Consider the following 16,544-nt stretch of genomic DNA (forward strand, 5'->3'; position numbering starts at 1 on the left):
TATATGAGTTACAATGTAATAAGAAACACAGTGTCACAACTTCAGTTCCTTACTCATTACTGAAAATGTCAATAGCCATAAGATATACTCTTATTTCGGTTTAACAGGAATATTCAGGAATACTATATTCTTCTTAAAAGAAATATCAATTTTCACGTAAGATATGCTAGAATAAAAATAATAGATATGTGTTTATTTTTATTATTTTATATTTGCTCAAATCATAACGTACACCCGTTACTTTTTATTTAAAGATCGATGTACTTGTATGTTGCAATGAATAGAACGGTACTGATGTATGAGCAAAACATATTTGCGCCGACTAAGTAAATTCGTAACTCACTTAGATAATATTGAATATATCAACCTTTATTGAAGAGTTGTTTGGTCTGCAAAGATTTGATTATGCTCATTTTATTTCAATTTTGTGAAGATATTCAGCTTCTACCTAAAAGTATTTTTCCCTTTTTAAATAGAATGCCTTATACTTATGTTATATGTATGTGTGTGCATAGATTTATGAAAAGTTGGGTCGTATTTAGACCTAAAAAAAAGAAAGAAAGAAAGAAAGAAAGAAAGAAGGAAGGAAAAGAAGGAAAGGAAGGAAAGGAAGGAAAGGAAGGAAAGGAAGGAAAGGAAGGAAAGGAAGGAAAGGAAGGAAAGGAAGGAAAGGAAGGAAAGGAAGGAAAGGAAGGAAAGGAAGGAAAGGAAGGAAAGGAAGGAAAGGAAGGAAAGGAAGGAAAGGAAGGAAAGGAAGGAAAGGAAGGAAAGGAAGGAAAGGAAGGAAAGGAAGGAAAGGAAGGAAAGGAAGGAAAGGAAGGAAAGGAAGGAAAGGAAGGAAAGGAAGGAAAGGAAGGAAAGGAAGGAAAGGAAGGAAGGGAGGAAGGAAGGAAGGAAGAAGTACAGCTTAACTCGTAGTATAGCGCTGATTTTCAGTTTAGGATGGCTGGCTGGGACTTGATTATATATTTTTGTGTCCAGTGGTTACTGCTCGCAATTTCAATTAATGGTATTTAGGAAAAGAAAGATGTATATAATAAATTGAAAACTAAATAATTAAAATAAACAAAATAAAATATACGAACAGAAATACGAATTCAAGTACACATAAGTTCAAGTCCAAATAAAAATGTAAAAACAACAGCCATGTCATCTCTCTTGTATACTATAACAAAATTCTTTACGTACTCTGTAATTAAAACCACACAGAGTAACAGAAAATATAACGTTAAAAAGTTTAAACTTAAGGATAAACTAAGTAACTAACTATTTACCGTTCGTAAAATGTTTCGCGTTTAGTAAAACTACCGAAAATCTTTTTTTTTTTCGAGATAATAACACAATTTTTCTATTTAATCTGTGATGAAGCTTTTAAAAAGAAAATAACTTTACAAGTGACCATCTATTTCCACCGTGTCAATTCAGTTAGCGTCAGTTCTTACTGCTCCTTTAATTGAATAGCATTCTGAACACGTATCCAAAGCCACGTCGTTCGCAAGAACAGAACGATAAAGCAAAATTCGTGCGTTGAATGATCTTTCTAAAATTGATATTTAGAAAACTTCAAATTTGACAGTAACATTTTTAAATGATTACATTTAGCATTTTTTTTTATTTAAATTGAAATCGTTATAAGGATAGCGATCATCTCTAGCTTATCTTTAAATTATTACACAGATCATAATTATTACACTACATATCAGTAGGTACGTTATCGTGAAACGATAATAATACATGTCAACGTTATGTTAATTGTATTAATTTTACTAACTACATATTTAAAAACTCGAAGGCTTTAAAACTGCTTCTATGTAGCGCGATTCCATAATCATTCTCTTTGATCGCTTCTTTTTTCTCTTTGTTTTTATCAGCTTTTATTTATTCTTAATAGTATAAGACACTAGCCTGACTTCCATAGAACCTCTTTTTTATTCTGTCACTTAGTAACGTTTTGTGTTTTAACCTTTTTTAGGTTAAAATTTCATCAGATTTAAATTTATTCAATAAAATCTCCGTTGGCGTGATATTATAATAAACGGAAAATGGAATATTTATGAAATTGAAATTAATTTTCATTTTATGCTTGGAAATTTAAATTTTGCTTTTAACACTTTGTCTACTTTATTATTTATACCAATTAACCACTTAAACAGCGTGTAAACATTTGAACTAATTTTACTTTTTGATAACTTTAGGCCGATTTTTCTGCTTAAATCTATAGTTATTTTTCCTCTATTGTACTGCATTTAAAATCATAGAAGATATAATTACTACTGAAACCGCTGTACCGCACCATAGGTAACGCAGGATGACGGAGGACGCATGGGCCACACTTTTCGTGTCAATGCCCACGGCGGTGCTCATGATCCTTTTTCCATGGCCTTTTCATCTTTTCTATGAAGGGTTTTAGTAGTTTCGGAAGAACTTTAATAAAAAGAATCATTAATATTGAAATTTGATTGTCGAAACATTAATGTTGCGTAACAAACAATTTAGGAGAACATTGTGATTAATTGTGATTTTATTGCCGCTGTTTTATGAAATCAATCAAATTAATACGTAGGTTCGGTTTCACCGCCTGTGCTCCCGTAAACAAAAGGCAATTAGCAACTAAACAGAATTGAATTTCATCGTTTCTAGCGTTATTTAAAGGCCTTTGGCAATACTCTTGTTTAATCTGCGATTTGAAATTCAACTGAATCGGATAATGGGTTACTAAATCTGACTAGTCAAAGAGACCGGTCAAAATTTGTACGTTTTATACATTTTTAACTTCATATTTTTTAATTAAATGATTACTATATTCAGGTATGTTATTAAGGTTTTTGATTTTAAAATGGTGAATAATAAATCCAAAAAAAGAAAAACATACTGTTAAATGGGTATATACATAAGATCTAAAATATTATTTCGATACGTACAAGAAGGACCAATTACTGGTAACAAAGTGTTCAAGAGTTACAGACAGCAAAGGCGCTTGTATCGTCAAACAAATTGTTTTATTTAATAAATATGTACTACTATGAACACCGAATAACAACATTCAAATCGTGGTTATTCTTCAGCATAATCAGCAATACATCATATTTGTTTTGTATTCTAATGTAGTATTCGTTAGTAAGATGAAATGACAGTTAATTAAATTCGTAATTATAAGCAAAATGTTACGTATTAAAAAATGCCATTACCTACTATTTCTATGTGAACGTTTTCAAATACTATTTCATTAAATTTCTCGCTTATTAGTTTTATTTACTTCATAAACGACTTTTCTACTTCTGGTTGGAAATATAAACCTTAAAAGAACCGCTCTAATGGCTTAAAGTTGATTGAAATATTAAATAACGCTCTTGATATTCCTAGAAAATAAATTGCGAGGATAATAGACGTTACAGTTAACAGAACAAAAGGATCTGGTTACTTTAATGGCTTTCAGCAGGGCAATATTTAGATATTACAAAGTGTATTAATAACAAAAATTAATGATGAATAAATTTAATTAAAATTCATCTAATTATACTTTTATCAGTAATTTTTATATTTTCGAGATTGACGCCGTAATTAAAACGATACTGTGAGCATAAATGTTACAATTTTCATTTCATTTTAGAATTGAAGAATAATATTGTATAAAGGACCACGGTAGTAGTCCAGTTAATTGAATCCATCTAGTTGTCCTTTACAGTCTCATAGTTTTATTATATAAATTTATTATATTTATTTATAAAAAAAAATGTATAATATACACACTTTTTCTTAAATCTTTTAAAGTATTTCATCTCGAAAACTGTGTAGGTCTTCCTACAGTCTTGTGAAATCATGTACAATCATATGTACCTTATGTAAATTATTAATAATAACCATAATGTTTTTAAAGAATTTTTTTTATAAAAATATGTCTATACAAAATTTTTTTACTGCTTACTTTATTTTTCATAGTAATTAGAGATCAAAATATGCTTTTTATTATATAATTATATTATTATGAATTGTAATAATATATATCATTGAATTAATAACAGCAAAAACATATCATACGTACAGTTATCACAATTTGCCTCTTGAAAGTATAGAATGGGGTAGAAGTAATGATATGTTGTAAATTGAGAGTACGTACTTGCGAGAGCTCTTCGGTCGCTCGCTCTATTAGAGAGCTAAGTGGCCTGATCCGTCTGCATGTTAAGCGCCTTAGTCTGAATTATATAAACGATACACGATGATTCTAAACGTCTAAAATATGGACTCTGTTTCGTTTAATCTACTTCATTTGTCATATTACTATTATTTTGATAATCGTGGTAAATTTTTTTTGTACCACTTATACAAAAAAGTAATCTCAGGAATCCTTGCCGTGTATCCTGAAATTACTTGACTTAATATATAAAATTTTGTATTCCAATTTGACTAGAACCATTACTGTTCTGTTAAATTATTGCTCGATGTTTCAAATTACTACAGGAAACTTTTTTGCATTGTCGTGTTAAAATGTTAGTATTAATCAATGAAGTATAATAAATTTTTGTAAAGATAAATCATAATTTAAATAACTTTATGTTGTCGTAAATAATTAAAATATCGTCAATTAGACACATACATTTCTCGAAGATTCTGACACAAACAAGTTTCTGATTTATATGAATATTTGTTTCGTTATAATATTTTCACTGCGCAGACAAAAAAAACAGTTCATTATACCTCTACGACTAAGCTACCATTTCCTTGATTCACTTTCTTATATTCCATACATACTTTGGAATCCCTCCTCCGAGATGATTTAACTAAAATACAGAGTATTACTTTAGATAAGGCAAAAGTTTCAGAACATAATATATTCCAGGCACGAAAAGACTTGGTCGTTAGTGAGTCACTCGAATATCTTTACTGACGTGCCTCTAGCGGCTTCCCTTCCCGTATTTCTGTGATGCAACTGATGTTTTATTCGTTTTAATCTCCAAAAGTGACTAGTAAATTTTATAACATTTCAGTGATGTAAAATTAGATATTAAGAGACATTGTAATATTAAACGCGGAAATAAGCGCAGTTAATGTTAATGTTAAAGTTAATGATTTATAGGAAACTACAAGCAGAAAAATATGAAATATACCATTTGAGTCGGATTTCTTATACCAGATTCAATAACCTACATAGAAGTCATTGTTATCATTGAACATATTTTTAATGAAATAATCTTGCGGTCACTTCAAATTCTGCCACAATTTCATTTATAAACAACATCTAAACTACCCAGCGTTGACTCGTGGAGAATGCCTCTAGGCAATAGGTCCGCCCTTTGTTATCCTTTCGTGTAGGGAAAATAAACGCAAGTAAATAAATATGTATTTCAAAACTTCGACCTGTTTTACTAAGAATATTAAGAATTTATAAAGTCATTTAACAGGGCCTATATTGAATGGGAATTTTTGGTGCGTTAAAATATTAAAAAAAAAACATAAGAAACTAATTTGTTTTTTTTTTCAAATATTGTTTTAATTCAATACCTTATTTTCATATCTTGAGGCAGTATTTTTAATTATGAAAGGTCTGGCGATCAGGGGTAGCCCAGTGGTAGAGCACGATCGAAGGTCGCGTGTTTGATTCCCGGTATACTTTCTTAGGCAATTCACACTTTCTGCATTAATTATATAGGATTGCCAATGCTCACTAACAAATTTCCCGCGAATGTCACACTACGAATGCCAACCCATCTGCCAAGCGTTGATGAAGGCTTATACGATAAAGTTATATAATCGATAAATTTATTGTTTATTCTGGCTGGGAACGAATTCTTCTAGGATTGAAGAAAGATAAAATAGCTATAATAAAAGATAAAAAGCATTATGAAGATGCTATCTTTTTCCTTTTTAATACCCACGATGAACAAAAAAAATTTTAACCTAATAGTCTCCGTTTTTCGCTGTAGCATCGACCTGTCATAATAAATAATGGCGACAGACTATTTTCTATTTTTTTAAAGATTTATGTTTTGGTTAAGCTTTGTCACACCAATTCACCTAAGAACAGTCAATAATAAAAAATAATATAACTATACAACGTCCACATTACAGTACAGCTACGGACTTCACAGGACCTGAAAGATAGATATGTTAATTGTGATATTAACAGTCCAGACATTAATTGATTGTGAACTAGATAGTAAAGTAGTAGTAAAAATAACTAAATTGAATGACAGAAAAGCGAATCATCGCATTAGAATTTTTAAATCGTGTTCCAACTGTAAATAATTAAAACTGAAATTTAAAAACTTTCCCTACAATTTTTATTATTTTTTCTTTACTATGACCCAAAAATTCAAATAAATTTAAAAGTTATTAATTTTATTAAAAAATTGCATTTTAAAACATGATAATATTTATATTCCTGTATTAAAAATCAGAAAATTGAATTAAGCTGGAAACTTTGGGGTTAGTAATAGAATTTAGTTTATACAGTCAGGTTAGTACTGCTCGGTCAAAACTACAAATATAATAAAGGAATAATATATAATCACGCATACCAATCAGCAATCTTACAGGAAGTTAATTGTTATAGACAATATTTATTTCAGACAACGATTGGATCTATTTCAATTATCGATTAAGTTGTAAAAGTATCTTATTTATAACTTATGTTTTATATCGATTTAATTTCGAGCTACAATTTTTAAAATTATTATCAAATGTTTGCTTATTAGCGTTATCTTGTAAAACCAGAGATGACCATAACCGACTATGATAAGTTTAGGGCGAATTAGACTATGAGCATGTATTTTTGACGAAGGATAAGTCGGTATGTTAATAACGTTTTCCATCGCCGTTTGAGAAAAAAGTAAGTTGTATGAATCGGCTAACAAACTCGCGACCTACAATCACAATCCTTATTTATGTATCATAAGATAATTAATTTAAAAGATATTATTTTTTTTAAATAAAATATTTGATGTTTAAATAGATATAATAAATTTGCTTAGATCCGCTGACAAACTATGCTCTGTCATTTTCTCTGTGACGCGGCTCTCAACCTTCGTAACTAATGTTCGACCCAAGTTTACAAATTGACTCTGCTTAACTTTGTGACCCAGAAGACCGCTATGCCAATAACCTATTCTATTATATTACAGTACCACTATAATTAACAATATTCTAAGTTTAGTTATATACGTACTATGGACTGGTGTCCTTTGAGTGACAAACAGACTGAGTGGAAGGAGATTCGACAGATGTAATCTTTATATGATGGTCCTTATGAGAGTGCGCGGTGTGTCGCTGTGAGATCCAATCGGATATGGGGAGATCCCCAAAAGAACCAAGGTCACCAATGTATGAATTGTCGATCTGAAGTGGCAATGGGCTTGGCAAATCGTGCGTGCTACCGACAGCCGCTGGGGCCGGAAGCTCTTTGAGTGTCAACAACGAGAGAGATGGCGTGTAGGTCCCCAACAAGGAAAACCGGCGTCATATTTAAGGTCGCGGGAAGTCGCTAGATGCTGGCAATATAATACCGGCCAACGAGGTGACCTTTCGGGGAGACTTATGGGTTGTAGCTGACATGATGATAATGAAACTTTTTTGATATAGAGAGGACAATGTACCAAACTCTTCGACAAAACCTCGTCTACTTGCCACTTCTAAATTATTACATCTAATTAACGTACAAATTTCACTGGCTGTGGCTTCTATACACCTTTAAAATCGTGTTCGTCTTTGAGACATTATATAATCTGGTAAATAACAAGATCAAAGCTATTTGTATTTTCATATGATACGTACACAAACATAGAAAACAAAGTACACGATATTCCAATTCCACCATATCGTCGTTTGAATATGTCTAGATATATTACATTCTAAACGTCAAGTGATAGTTTTCTTAATCTAAATGAAAATTAATCGCTAAATGCTTAGATAAAACCTACTCAAAAAATTTGCTTTTTTTATTTTAGGTAAGTTTTGTCAAATGTTAATGTTGTGAGAAAAAATAGAAACGTTGGTGAGTAAAATAGTTAAAACAATTATTTAGCCCATGAACCACAGAGTAAATAAATAAAAACGTATCTATACATAAATGTCAAACTTTTCTCATCCACGAAACAAAAAAAGGTTGTGTTAGGATTAAAATACTTTTAATTGATTACTATTACAAAAGATATCGTCAATCATAAAACATTAAAATGGACACTGTGTGAAATATAATATTTACATTTGTAATGTATATTTAAATGGACGGTTTGAAATTAGTTCATATATATTTTTGATTGTACTGCGACAGGCCCATAACTTTTGACAGTACGAAGTCTGCCATTATTAATTACACGTCATATGATATTTTGATATTGGACTAATTAGCTTCGGCTTGTAGTCCAATAGTAGAATATTATTATTTACCGTGAATAAACAATCAGGTAATAAACTACGTTTCACACCATTTTTCTCATCGGCTACTGATTATGTATTGCATAATGTACTCGTAACATGATTATGATGTTTTATTCCTATTCAATGGGCTTTAAATTATAAAGTTCATAAGTAAGTGTAAGTAATGATAAATACAAAATAAACAATTGTGCATTAAACACGTATGTGTTAATATGTGGTTCCAGGTCATAATTTTGTTTTACTAAGCGCTGCTTTATACATTAGCGTACAAAGTCACTTACCACTCCACTAGTCTATTATTTCCACTAATAATATAATCATTATATTATTAGAGGAAACAAAATTATTTAAATATATAAATAATCTAAAGAGCCATACATAACCTCAATAGGAAAGGGATGGACCTCTCATAACGAATGAGAATTCCCCGTGCGTCGAAACTTTATATCAGAATGATATGAATTAAAAAAAAAAATCCATGTCTTACTTTAATATATTTTTAATAGAGCAAGTATCTTGTGAGCAGTGGTTAACTAATGGTAGAGAACTGATACTAGTGATCGTAGGTCGTGGGTTTGATTCCCGGGATTCAATCTTATGTAAACAACATTAATAGGTTTGCCACTGCTCACAAACAAGTTTCCAAAGGATGGGCAGCAGCTCCCTCTGTGTTTCATAATACCACAAAACCTTCGCCAAATGTGTAGATTATGGTATTTCGCCCCATAGATATCTTTGGATTTATTTCTGTTTGGCTTAGAATATAAGAGCTTTATTGAATGGAAAATCACTAATGCTAATGGAAAATGGTAATGAATTTATTGATACTCCTTGATTATTAACTATTTTTTGAATTTTCGTATGTCATGACTAAGTTTGAAATTAGTGACTGTGTGTTACAATATGTGAGTACTTTCGTGGTTGTTAATTAGTAATAAGCTCTGTTACTACTACTATTATTTACTTGATTTCTCAATCTTTCATAAAAGTTTATTTAATATAACAAAAACAATTACTACTCTTTAAAAAAGGTATTATTCATTTTTTTAATATTGCCCATTGTTAATAAAGAATTATCAAGATAGTAGTAATCATTTGTCTGCTTTACGAACTTGAACGCCCCTCAACTCTCCTTGCGAGAGAAATTTTGTAAAAACCTTTTTAGCAGAGCTTTACTCGGCGAAAAGAATAACTATGGAATTTCAAATCTCTAAACCTTATCAAAAGTGGAAATCTGTAATATATATATAGATAAGCAAAAGGTAATCAATATCATATTAAAGACGTTACAATGTTTATTAATTATTAGATTAAGATAAAAAATATTTGTTTAGGCCATTACAATTTTATTTAATATAGTCAACACTAAAGAAACAAAGACAACACAAAATGTCATAAATTATTTCAACAACGAACTTACGAGTAGCATCAGGTAATATTTTAAGAAAATTTTACATTTTTATTACATGAAATGCATCTAATATCAATAAACTTTAAGCACCTTCGTTAATCATCGTACGTATCGACTTCTGCATCGTGTACGCCGTGAATACAATTTCCGGAATCTGATGGTCGTGTTTTAGACTCCATAAATACGCAGAATCAGCTAATCGGCAAATTTTCCCCATAGTGTACGTCTCAGGTATATTTAATGAAATTGTATTATGTTAAACAGAAAATTTAATAAAAAAGAAAAGAAAATTTCAGTATAACATATGGAATGAAGGGTACAACTAAAACAACTTTACAATCGTATTGGATAAAGAATTTCGGTCATGTATTATCTGAATCTATTACAACCGTTGAATTCATCAGCAAAGGCGTCGTAGAAAAAAATACGAATCAAATTTTTAGCGAAAAAATGTTCATTAATTGTTTTTTTTTTATGTATTTCAATGTTTATAAATTATATTCAATATACGAGTGTAAGACTTTTATTACAATATTACAAAGTATAACTAACATTTTATTTCTTTCGATTAAGTATGACACAATCGGTAACTCGAATAAACAACATACTGTTTTAAATATAGAAAAGTTATAAATTTATTTTATACACGCGCATTAAAATTAATTTCTATTTTTATTCATATGTAGACCATACTTCTGCAAAGGATTGCAATTGTCTTCTATGTAGTATAAAGCCGCAATATTCCTAAATAGCTAAGTTACGATATGCTTTTTTAATGTCATTAGTGATTTTTTTCCTCAGATTTAAATTTGCGGAAAATTACACTTCTATGTCACCAGTCATTAATTAAAAAAAAAGTATTTCGCAATGATTGGTTTCAATACATTACACCTTATTTAACTAAATACCTCTACTACGACATTATGTAAGATGTATTTCTTGTTGGTATTGTCGCTTGTTGCAGTTGTCTCCCACTTTTTACTGTATTCTGTTGTTGGCACAATAACAATGTCGTGTAAAACAGACGATGGTTGACATAGGAAATGTCACAATTTTTTGTATCAGGCTGCAACAAAATGAAAAACAGAATTGCATAAATACCGTGTCTTCTTTGAATAGTTGTCGTAGCCTAGTACAATTAGCACTGAGCTTAGTATTCTAGAATCTAAAGTTAAATATTCGTATGGTACATGAGGATAGACTCCTTAATAGTCGAGCCGATGACATATTCAAGGTCGCAGAAAGTCACTGGATGCAGGTAGCGCAAGATCAGCCGTTGTGGTAATCTTTGGAGGAGGCCTTGGCGGTTTTGGCAATGGTTGTCTATCGGCTGATATGATGATGATGAAGATATACATCACTAATCCATTCAGGGTATACATACCAAACCTTTGAACACGCAGAAAAATTAAGCGAATATAATCATAACTTCTGTTATGTTTCCGTTGCATATAGTAATAAAAAATCGATATTTGGACGACAACTAGTTGATAATTTAATTAGCCTTGTAAATATTACGAATACAGAATTAAAATGCAGGCGACATAAAAAGCAGTAGTGTCCGCTCATATTTTGATTAACAGCTAATTAAGCGCCGTGGTAAGTTCCGTCTAAGTAATTACCCACAAAGTACCATCGAGTAAATATTACCAATATTAAATAAAAGTATTAGTTAAAATATTGAGATTAAAAAAAATTATCAACAATATTGTGTTTTTTTTCTTGCGAATTTTGTTATACCTTTGTTGTGATTCTCAAAGAAACCTATTCAATTATATGAAACGAAAAGATTTTATCTGTGTTCTCTTTTATAAGTTCCAGTAACTCCTGTTTTCAATTTATAAATGTTAAGAATTAAATTATAATTACAATAAACCTATTTGTGTTATAATTTATTAAAACCTTTTTGGTTTTTCGTAACTTTATGTCATTAATATAATACTTGGGATACCTTTCGAAGTGACAATCGATATTTTTTAAACGTTCGTTGCTGGATTTTCTTCTCCCATGGATTTTTAATAACACCTCTTATAAGCAGCGTGCAACCAACGTCTTCCAACGACCTTCCGTCCGTCTACCGAAACAAACGCAAAATGTAAGTATCACCTAAACGTACATGATCGCCTATAATACTTTAGGTTCGTTGTTTGAAATACAACCCTTGCGTAACATAGCGTTTACGCTTTGCACTTTGTAACATGAGATACCTGTCAATTTATGTAGCCACGGTATTGTTGGGACGAGCGTTATTAAGCAGTATCGATCTAGGATCATATTTACCTCAGTAGCTTTATCGAAGGAATAGATGGAAATTTTGACATGTTTACTAACTAATAAACAAAAAATACCGAGCTCTGGCTCATCTGACATCAAACAATCTTTTTCAGTAGTGCTCTACTCTACTCGGTCGAGCTTTTAGAGTGCCCCCACTGTTGTGCTCTTCTCTCTACTAGCTGTATAACCTTTTTTCATTTTCTTTAATCTTTTGATTTTTGTGGGTTTTATGGATTCTCATGACAAACAGCTTAAACTATACAAGTCAACTTAAAATATGTTAAATGTAATTCATACTTTGCGCAAATGTCGATAATGATCAATCAACGTCAATATTTGTACCACTGAAGACACATTCTTATTCAATTCTTCAGCCAGTTTCATAAATTTCAGCATTCACATTTTTTTACAATTTATTTTTAAACATGTTTGTGATTAATCATAAAAAGTTGATGTAGCTCTCGAAAGGTAGCTTTGATTAAGCCTTAACTTGTAATTAAAAATAAAAATACTTTTTCGTGTGCTTTTGATTCGGGTACGTCGACGTAACTGTTTGTTAACAATTTCTTTAGTAAGTATAATATGTAGACAACGGTGGCAGAAAAAACCCTGATAGTCCCTAGGTAAACGCCCGGTCATGAAAAATCGTTATAATAGTATAACATACTATTTTTTTCAATATTCTGAATAAAAATTATTATCTTTTATGTTTACATTTTTATTCTCATTGGATTTGAATATTATGATAAAAAACTTGCTAAGTAATATTACACAATTCTTAATTATTTAAATTGGAAAGTAAGAAGTGCTGCACGTGAAAACCGCTATAATTGAATAATATTAAACGTAAACAAGAACAGAAATCTCGTTACGTACTTTAAACACTAGAACGTTATTGATATTTCCAAGAGTTTACTGAGAACATAATATTTTCCTTAAATTATGAAAAACACACCAATACTCATTTCTTCAAGCTTAATCATTTTTTACCCCGATTACAATTAAAGCACTTTCACTGTAATATTTTCTTAATTATCGTGCAGATATAATTTGATATTCCTCGATGACAATTTTTTCATATTTTTGCATGTAGAAAAGGTATACATTTTATATTTATACCGAATTATAAATAATTATTAATTACTACATATATTCATAATATCATGTAGAACAAATTGTATAATGTATATACAATTTGTTCTACGTGATAAATAGTATTTTTCGTAACTGATGCGGATACTCACTAATTACTAATAATAAAATGGTAATTGTGAAAATATTAAAAATTTTCAATAATTCATTTCTTAAATGTAAAATGAAATTATAATTCAAGAGTTGATGAAAGAAAGAGAAATGAAAACTTTATTGAACTTTTTAGGATTCACAGCGCTTTACAGTGTTCACTTCTCTTCACAACTTTGCTCTCCTTCTAATTTTTTCCCATCTTAAGTGTTTTTGAATTGCGGACTTTTTCAAGTTTGCTGCATATAAACTTCTTAATGTTGACGGAAATCGTGATGTGATAATAATTGTAAAAGAGTCTTTTACCGCTAATAAGATTTCTTTGCAATGACTGCAATTATGTTCAGGTATATGAAAAATACTTTAATTCGCTTTTTCACTCACAATTTTATCTTCGTAATTTATAATCATAAATAAAAATACAGTAAAAAACCTTTATGTGCCCCACACCTTACTTGCTGTCAACTAATGTATGATACAACAAAACCTATCCAAATTGAACCATTGATTGGTTTCAGAAAGAATATATAATTTATTTACTGAATGAAGAAAATACATGTTCAAAATTCATAATACGTGTACTTGTATTAAGGATTGTTTTATTTCTGACCCTGCATACTGTAAAACTGGAAGTAACAGATAGAAAAATTCGTGTATTTTATACAAAGAATAAAAATAATTATCAAAAGAAGCAAGTTATACTTGTCGTACAGCTCCTAATAGATATCGGACAGTGTGTATTCCGTGCGACGGAGATAACGCTCTACGAAGCCGAAATTAGCCGATTTTCTCTTTCCAAATGTCGATGTGCAATATTCATCGCCGGATACTACATTAAATATTTATGTCCACTTAAAAATTCACGTAGCGGTGCGAATGGTTTATTGCGAAATTGATTTACTAAACAATAATAATAATAATGTTATGCGCACCGTTGTGGTCACGTACATCGGATACAGCTTTGCCTAAAATTAGGTTAAAAATGTATGCATAATGTGATTGTGATTGTGAGTGTGATTTGCCTTAGTAAAAAAATATGAGTGACGGTGTTATAGTTATTACAAAGGATGGAATAATCCTTAGATCTCTTAAATTTATAAGAAACTTTCTAACCAATATTTGTAAAGAATATTTATTCCCGTTTGTATCTGCTTCCTGTTTAATATTATTTTCGTAAAAAAGGTATAATGATAAAGTAACACGCAATTCAACAATTAGTACTATTTAAAGATTTTTAATAACATGATGTCGAATAATGATGATGATTAATAACATATGTAATAAAACAATGTTCAAAGACTCGATCGTCTGTATGATTCAATTATTTTGTTGATGTAATATTAAATGTTAAGTAAACTTTACATTTTAAACATTTTGTTTAAGTTTTTATTTCTTTGTAAATAGGTATACATAAAAATCAAATTAAACTTCGTAGGAAATTTAAATTGAAAGCTTGGCAACGGCAAACATTTTCAAAACTTTTGTATTTGCCTAATAAACTACATTCGAGAGACCCTTTCTTGATTAGATCACGTACTGACAGGATCAAAATAGAAACAAATAACAACCCAATGTACACGAAAAGAGTTTTGTAGCACTTTGGAAAGACAAATCGTCATCATCATTCGTCTTAAGTGATATACATTCATACAATTAGTAACTCTTGCGCTGAGTACTGCGCACAGTATTGCATACACTTCAATGTAGTGTCTTCAAATCATAATGTATTAAATTTAAGAGGTTCATTAAACAAAAACTTGTAATAAAATTGAGAAATATTTTTTTAACATATATTATCATACAAAAATAATTCTTTTTTTGGAATGAATTGCGGAATTATTATATTATTATGTGGTTACTAAATCATCCTAAGTAGATAGCAACATGAATAAATAACTGAATTCAAATCTTAAATTAAGTAACAGCTTTTTTTTTCAGTTTTGAGATAGTTTTTCCATTATTTGATTACCAACCGTTTTTATACAATAAAAACATACAAGATGTTCTTGGTTATAACCAAAAGTCTACCTATAACAGTGCTATACTAAAACCGTCGCAACACTATATTCAATTGTCTCCTTAATACGGACAGAACAATCATTAGACAGAAAGCAATACTATTTGCGACAAACTCAAAAAGAAACACAGTAATGCTTACGCATTACTTTTTAGCGAGAAATATAGACGCTTTGGTAAGTTCTATCCATTTACAAGAACGCTTCAATAATTGCCTATTCACTCTCTTAATAAGAACCCTTGTCATATTTAGATAAAACATCCAAGTAGATAACTAGTAAAATGTTAGCCATATAAGTTTAAATCCCTATTGTTTTTCTCGGATTGTATACTATCTAAAATAGTAACTTTCTCTTTTAATTATGCTAAATAGACGAAAAAATAAAAAATTACTCGAATTAAATTGGTATTCTTAAATATCTTATTCAGTATTAGCTAATTAATAAAAAATCTGAAAAAAATTAAAGCAAGTCCTCCTGTTTTGTATTCAACTTTCAACACTGAAAATAATTCTTTTTCCTCTTCAGCAACATCAAAAGATTTTCCATTAGTGTCAGCTAAACTTGAAGATATTCAACATTATCTTAAAAGAATTATAAAGAAAATCAAATAATTTCCTGGTAAAAAATAAATTAAAACTTTAAAATAAAACAATTCTAGATAATATAGTTAAAGATAATCTAACTTCATAAGAAATAATTTGAGCCCGTAATCCTCCTAATAATATATAATTAGAATTAGAAGATCAACCAGGAACTTTAGCTGTATAAACCCATAATTTGTGTACAATATTAAAAAAAATGACAAAAATAAATCTTAGTATATTAAAATAATAAGGTTTTAATATTCATAATATTAAAAAAATAACCAAAAATATGATTTCTTCTTTCATAATTTATTATACAAGCAATATCTATTAAAATTATTACATCTCCAATTCGATTAGATAAAGCTGTTAATATTACAGCATTGTATGATTACATTTTTATTATAAATAACTAAACAATTAGATATTGATTCTAAAGCTGAAAAATATCTAATTATGTTTGGACTAATAATCAATAAAACTATTTATATTACAAATAATAAAATTAAAATAATAAGACGATTCGAATTTTTTTTGCATCTACATATCTTTTTCTAAAATAAATTATTGACGAAGAAATTATTAAAACAAATATTAAAGATAACAATGACATTCAATGTAATAAAATCAACATTACTACTC

General features: G+C 29.6%; 1 protein-coding gene across 1 annotated transcript; it reads left to right on the top strand.

Moving 5' to 3' along the window:
- Positions 1 to 477: 477 nt before the first annotated feature.
- Positions 478 to 918, top strand: LOC137931151 (small ribosomal subunit protein bS6-like). The gene has a single exon (XM_068774552.1). The coding sequence runs from the start codon at positions 478 to 480 to the stop codon at positions 916 to 918; it is 441 nt and encodes a 146-aa protein (XP_068630653.1).
- Positions 919 to 16,544: the final 15,626 nt, after the last annotated feature.

This window comes from Battus philenor, unplaced genomic scaffold, assembly GCF_028537555.1.
Source record: "Battus philenor isolate CCGP_79_NKW_IND1 unplaced genomic scaffold, ilBatPhil1.0.hap1 SCAF_7, whole genome shotgun sequence".
NCBI classification, from domain to species: Eukaryota; Metazoa; Arthropoda; class Insecta; order Lepidoptera; family Papilionidae; genus Battus; species Battus philenor.